Here is a 6,881-nt window from a genome sequence, read left to right as displayed (position 1 = left end):
ACTTCTGCGATGTATGAGCCACACAGTCAGTTGGATTGGATTTTTCGAGCTGTAATCTTTTGTGGAACAATTCACAAAAGGCTAATCAAACTCTGTTGGCCAACTCAAATATGGTTGCATAACTGTGACTGAGTCGGAATGTGAAGAATTAAATGTAACAAATATGCAGTTTCTGATTTGCATTCACACTATTGCCTGTATCACAAGGCTACATAGTCTCAAGTAAATGTTGCGTAATTACAGATGTATTACACAATATATTGTAATTACAAAGTTCTCCCAAGGTTACCGTGACTGCTACTCCAATGATATGACGTAGTAATACAGACTTTTTAAAAAAGCTATTTTGTGAAATGCCATCACAATGCATCTATTCTCTTGTTCATGGTTACATATCACTTGGCATATCATTTAATGCTTAGCAGCTCTTTAGTCACTTCCTCAAACACTCTGAGCATTCTTGCATGTCATATATCCTTCCTTTCTCATCAGATATTCCCATAACTTGCAAGGACAAATTAGTGATAAATTTTTAAGTTTACAAAGAGGGTGTGCTGAGGTGCAGCTGTCAAACATTCTACCATGCCCATGCCCATTCCCTCCTCTCCCTCTCCCTCCAATTTTACACCACTTCCTCCTGTCCTTCCTCATCCCTTCTTTCCTCTCTCCTACCCAGAATGCAATGCAGGCTGGGCAGGCTTAGCTGAACTATAAAAAGGCATAGGATGGGGGAGGGAGGGCTGCCGTGCAGCAGGAACTGTGCAATCGCACGCACACGGGGATCCAGGGACGGCAGCCCCTTGCACTGGGATCTAAAACCACAGCGCGAAAGAGAGGTCAGTACAGAGGACAAAGGCTCTATAGAGAAAGAACAGGCAGGAAGCGTTTCTGACTAGGGCTGAGTTTGCCAGAGAGAGAGAGAGAAAAAGGACGATCAGAGAAGGAGTGGGCAGGGCCGTTTAACGAGATGGAGAGTGGAAATGACAGAAGCACAGGCTTTAATGGTGAAGTGTCATCTGGTGTCTCAAGGCACCGCTTAGTCACACTTTAACATGGTTTCCTTTTTTTTTCCGCAAAAGGAGACAATTATGCATTTCTGTGTAGTGTAAAGGCATGCGGGGCTTGTCTGTCATTCACAGTGATGCTGCTTATTAATGGATTACATAATTTTTCCTAAAAACTATAATTAGCACGGATTTTAGTTGTTTGTTTTGCTCTGGCTTTTCCTTCCACGGTTTGTTTCCACTTTAATAACATGTCAACAGTCTCCTAAACCTGCAGCCACTGAAAGGGCATTTTCATGCAATCCTGTGCAGCCATTAAAGGCTTTTAGAGCCCGCGAGGGTCATTAACAGCTGATGAGAGCTGAGTGCTATTGATTCCTGACGTTACGTGCAATCTGGAACACAGACACACATTTAACAGCCAAAGCTAACAATTCAATGTCTTATGCTCCATCCTTTCACATGGAATATCTCCCACCGCACTGACGTCAAAGGGTCCCCTGATTTCCCTTAAAGGGACGGTACTGTCAATTAAACCGCAGAGCACCTTGGTAACCAAATGATTTACAGGGAGAATGTACTAATGGATCATATGCTCAATGCTGTGTTTTCATTCCAGATGCTTTCAGGGGCAGTCAGTCAGTCAGAGCTTCATCTCCATGTGCTTTTTGGGAATGGGTGACAGATATCCCTTAACAGCTGCACACCGGCTTGAATCTGTTTTTAGCAGGGCCTCATGTTTAAAAACAGTAATTAGACATGAGGGTGGGACAGACCACATGGACTGTCCCATCTTTCTCAGGGTGGGGGTAATGGTGAGTCTAGAATCTCTGTATGACAATTTGCAGCTAGAATTAAGAATTCCAAAATTGCACATTTGAATAGGTCATCACTGATATATCAGGTTCCCTAAAGTACTTCAGCTCTTCATTGCACTACATTACATTTTTATGTTTTTGCAAAGCTTTACAAAGGACAGTGTGGAGCCAGTGTGGAGATTCAGAGCGGTTTGTCCACGTGTGGTAGAGACCATTTCAAGCATCTTACCACATCTCATTTATGATACAGCCTCTCCTGGGAAACGTAATGGAATAATCATGCTGCAGAAAAAAAAAAAAAACACATATAGTTTCCCTTCCATAATTGCAGGCAGTATTGAAATTCCCACAACTAGAGATCATGTAATCTTTGCAGCATATTAAGAATTAGAATACATCTGAGATGCCAGGGCACAGAAGGTGGAACCATAATAGGCCACACTGAGACTCCCAAACAGGTTCTCTGCTGACTCAGATGTCAGCCTCCAACTGACATTTACACAGACCACGGGGTTAATGACTGCCGACATAAAACTGGACACCCGAGAAGCAACACCAACCAATACTGATGTGTAGCGCAAGTGAGAATCAGAGAACAAGCTGGTTGCATTTGCAGCTTTGGTGTATGCTCTGTTAAAATAAACCTTTACTGCAGACAAGGAAACACATGGTAGATTTAAGAATGTAAGAGTTTTCCTCACTTAAATGTATATCTCTATTTTTTTGTGCTTTAGTGTAGCTACAGTAAAACACCTCATGTCCCATTTCTAACATCCTACAGTTCTGGAAGCTGTTTGAAAGTTTGATTTATGCAAACTTTACTAATTTGAATAGCAAGCACGGACTAAAAGTCAAACAACCACAATGTCACCAGGTCAGTTTTGTTTTATTGAATGTAATGTTACTCCTTCAGTTGTAGCTCTTTTAAAGTATTGCTAATAAAACTTGGAGTGTATACAATTATGCACCAGGAATTAGAAAAAAAAAAAAAAATCTCCACAGAGAAACGGATTCAAGGAAATCTCTGAGGGATATTTATCTTGTTGTTTTACAGTATTCATGCAAATATGTATTCTATAATTAGACTTAAAATATCCAACACTATACCAATGATGATAGTTGTAATCATGTAAAGTTTTTTTTTCTGGTGTGCAGTGTGTCCTTTCTTCTTTGGTGCCCATGCCAAGATACATGGAGCCACCAAGTAACCTTAGCAATACCCCCTTGCCTCTTGACATGCATCTATTTCACATACCAACAGCTTCTCAGGTTACTTAAAGACTATAGCCAGCCCATACGTTTTATGTGCGTAACACAGTAACAAGCACAAAAGCCAAAAGTGGTGTAACTGCAAAGGAGCACAAGTAGCAGAAAGGTGGCATTCTGACCTTAAATTCACATCAGTGCACAGCAGCTGTGTAAGAGAAATCCATTTCATTTAAAACACATAACGTAACAGCTAGTGTGTGTGTGTGTGTGTGTGTGTCCAGACTTTTGACTGGCACTGCATTAAACTATTGTTTTAGCTAAAGGCTCAGACAGACATGCAGCTACTTGAACATGTCGGTTCATGCCGGTGACCCAGCCTTCTTCCTCATTCTTCAGACTTCTGTTTTAAAGTCATCTAAAACAGAAGTGTAAACAGGAAACAAAGTGGGTATTGTCTTTTTTAGATATGCCCAGGACTATTAATACAACACTAAACAGTATTTTTTTGTTAAGTCAAAGGTTCTCTTTGTTATTCAAAATATGCTCATAATAGCTTTTACACCATAGAAGGGAAAAGCAGGGTTGCCTGTAAAAGTAATAAGACATGCTGTTATGTCTGCGTAATAGCGCTCAGTACACTGTACAGGCCCTCAATCAAACAACAGAAAACTGACTTTATCTACACTTATACAAAACACACACAAATAATGTACTTCAGTGATATTTTTGTATAATTGTAAAGCAGAAATAAAGGACAGTGTCTGGAATTAGAGGGGACCCAGTCTACAGATGGCAGGTAAACTCTCAAAGTTAGACGTTAGATTCTGTCAGTGGGATAGTGTCATACAATATTCAAAGCAGCCAATTTGACGTTTAAGAGCAGGTAACTATTACTATGAAGGTTCTGTCCTTTTCAGGCTTAGAGCATTGTCTCTATTTACCTTGTATTTCACATCCAGATGGCTGCTGTGAAAAAGACAGTTTCAAATGCAACAATTTTGAGCCTCTGAACACAAAACTATCCTGAAACACTTAAAGAAATATTGGCGAAAATGAGTCTGTTACACTGAGTACAGCCTAATTCTAATTAGTCATGATCAGAAACATTTTTTGGATGATCCAAAGTTAACATTTGATAAATTGTCAAATAATTAAAAAAATGCTCCAAGACACTTTTTTTCTGAGTGCGATGTGAATCCCAGCCTTAAAAAGCAACCCAGAATGTTAGATTTCTACATTAAAGGACTACTTACCTCGCTTGACCTTGCTTGCTGTATGTCTCTTCTGTGAATATATACTTATATAATATATATATATATATGTGAATATATACTTTTCTGTGTCCTTTTTTCTCTTTCAGTTGAACAGAAACACTCAGACACACCACAATGGCAGGTAATTAATACACCTGTTTAACTATTATTATAAATGTCTTATTACTGATCATTAATGAGGTGGAACATGCTCATTTGTGTGTTTATTATTAATCCAGTGGAGTAAAGCACAGGCCTACTGTTTCTTTTCCGTGGACTCTACTGCCCTCTTTTGGCCTGTTTTGAGAACAGAATGAAGGTTCTTGCTTTTAGATTTTAAAACTACTGCACTTAGATGCACTGTCGTGATATTGCATTTAATGAAACACCCACACATGATCACAACATATGGTTAAGAACAAATGTATATTTCCTCATTGGTTAGATTTGCAATTCAGACTTTGTAATAAATGCCTGGGGACACTGGGCAACAAAACAGCAGGTGACAACAGTTGCCATGCCAACACTATTTAAGTAATAGCACAAACCTAGACATAAACAAGCCCAGTCCAAACAGCCTGTTGCAGCATCTAAAAATGGGAAACTTGTGTTCTTCTTTGTCATGTCTTTCCTCCACATCCAGCTCTCAACGTGGTGTGTTACCCAAACTTTTTCCCAGTGATTTAAATTTTTGGTGTCACGTATGTGTAACCTTGTCTGTCCATGCTCATTTCAGACAAACTCAAAGATGCCAAGATCATCTTTGTTGTGGGTAAGTACACTGAGCCACGCTGAACAGTTTACCAGCAGTGCATTTAACTTGGTATTTATTTTCTTTTTTTTTGTCTTCTTTTTAAAGGTGGGCCTGGCTCTGGAAAGGGCACCCAGTGTGAGAAGATAGTTGCAAAGTACGGCTATACTCACCTGTCATCTGGGGATCTGCTCCGTGCTGAGGTGGCTTCTGGCTCTGAGAGGGGCAAGCAGCTCCAGGCCATCATGCAGAAGGGAGAGCTTGTACCCTTGGTAAGAGAGAGGACTACAATTTAAATATTTATGTAAATGTATAATTTAAAAGAAAATAAAAGGCTTTAGTTTTTGTCCATTACTAAACCAAAAGATAAGATAAAAGTGTCATCGCTTCTAATTCAGTTTTTTTGTCAGTGCCAAATCAAAGTTAAGATTAATAATGATGTTTTGGGACTGCCTTCAGGACACAGTCTTAGACATGATTAAGGAAGCCATGATTGCCAAGGTTGATGTCTCCAAGGGCTTCCTTATTGATGGCTATCCCCGTGAGGTGAAGCAGGGGGAGGAGTTTGAGAAGAAGGTAAGAGTGGACATGGGGGTCGCTGGTTTCTAATTCATTTTCATGGGAAAAAAAAAGGAAGCTCCAAAGAAAAACTTGCCTTTGATCCTAGATCGGCAAACCCTGCTTGCTGCTGTACGTTGACGCAAAAGGAGACACGATGGTCAAAAGGCTTTTGAAACGTGGTGAGACCAGCGGCCGCTCTGATGACAACGAGGAGACCATCAAGAAGCGCCTGGACCTGTATTACAAAGCAACCGAGCCAGTGATCGCATTTTATGAGAGCCGCGGTATTGTCAGGAAGGTGCGTGTGACTTCTGTGATAGTGGCAAACAATTTGTGATTCTGGTGTAAAAATGTTAGCATATCTTCTTACACATCAATGTCACCTTATTTTTGCCTAGGTCGACTCTGAGCTCCCAGTGGATGATGTCTTCGCCCAAGTCGCCAAGGCTATTGATGCACTGCAGTAAAGCAGCATTACTAGATGGGCCTGTGTCTGATTGTTGGTTTATTTTCAATTTTCACAATGTCAGTTTCATGAGGACAAAAAACAAACGCACACACAGAAACGAAACATTTTCCACTCATTTGGAATGGCCATGAAAGCTCAAAGATGTCTTAACTTTAATCCTAATCCAGCAATAAGAACCTAAAGTTTTAAAATCACACAAAAACGAATCTGTGTAAAGCAGCTTTTGGGGAAAAAAAAAAAAAAGCGTCTTGCTTCCATTCTGTACTTCAGGTTTACAGACGTGGATGCAGGTCTGTCTACAACTCAGAGGTGCTGTACACAAGAAATGTTAACCACCTTATAACCTTTAAGGCCTACTCTTGGTCAAACATGCACTTTACGCACCCTTTTTTCCCTTGTAGTGCTGCCGTATTAGAACCAAGAGTTAATGACGTCTTTATACATTGTGCCATTGAATAACTGCAGAGCTCACCCACTGTGGACAAACTGGTGGAACTCTGTTTTCATTTACATTGATAGAAGTTTTAAATTACGGCTGCTGACCGTTTTAAACTTCACACATTCATTTCTATTAATCTATTTACAGCTATATTTAAAGCACAGTGTTCGATTTTTTCTATTTTTTCATTAAGATATACACGTGTAACATGGATAATATATATGTAAAAAAGGAAAATGAAAGATTAAAGTAGACTATAATAAAAAAATGATATTGATTTATTAGTGATGATGTGCTGCCGCTGCCGTGCAATATATAGTAATATTTTTAAAAAAAAATTGTCTTCTTTACAGTGCATAAAACAATATACAAACTCA

General features: G+C 39.6%; 1 protein-coding gene across 2 annotated transcripts; it reads left to right on the top strand.

Annotated features, from left to right (window-relative positions):
- Positions 1 to 727: 727 nt before the first annotated feature.
- On the top strand, positions 728 to 6,308 carry ak1 (adenylate kinase 1). 2 transcript variants are annotated; one of them, XM_030742087.1, is made up of 7 exons: positions 728 to 836; positions 4,392 to 4,426; positions 5,021 to 5,056; positions 5,144 to 5,307; positions 5,495 to 5,611; positions 5,703 to 5,894; positions 5,995 to 6,308. In XM_030742087.1, the coding sequence occupies exons 2-7, from the start codon at positions 4,420 to 4,422 to the stop codon at positions 6,061 to 6,063; spliced, it is 585 nt and encodes a 194-aa protein (XP_030597947.1). In that variant the 5' UTR covers positions 728 to 836; positions 4,392 to 4,419; the 3' UTR covers positions 6,064 to 6,308. The 2 variants fall into 2 exon arrangements, with proteins under 2 accessions (XP_030597947.1, XP_030597946.1); XM_030742086.1 differs by lacking the exons at positions 728 to 836; positions 4,392 to 4,426 and adding an exon at positions 4,813 to 4,938.
- The last annotated feature ends 573 nt before the right edge of the window (positions 6,309 to 6,881 follow it).

The sequence above is a fragment of the Archocentrus centrarchus genome, chromosome 12, assembly GCF_007364275.1.
Source record: "Archocentrus centrarchus isolate MPI-CPG fArcCen1 chromosome 12, fArcCen1, whole genome shotgun sequence".
Classification (NCBI taxonomy): Eukaryota; Metazoa; Chordata; class Actinopteri; order Cichliformes; family Cichlidae; genus Archocentrus; species Archocentrus centrarchus.
Note: the sequence above shows the minus strand (reverse complement) of the source record. Positions and strands in the feature narration are given on the sequence as shown.

Excerpts from the sequence above, each read along its gene's own strand:
- ak1 (XM_030742086.1), top strand. The coding sequence starts at position 4,881 with ATGGGAAACTTGTGTTCTTCTTTGTCATGTCTTTCCTCCACATCCAGC. Across the intron at positions 5,612-5,702 it reads GGGAGGAGTTTGAGAAGAAG|ATCGGCAAACCCTGCTTGCT; the intron begins GTAAGAGTGGAC and ends CTTTGATCCTAG. Across the intron at positions 5,895-5,994 it reads GCCGCGGTATTGTCAGGAAG|GTCGACTCTGAGCTCCCAGT; the intron begins GTGCGTGTGACT and ends ATTTTTGCCTAG.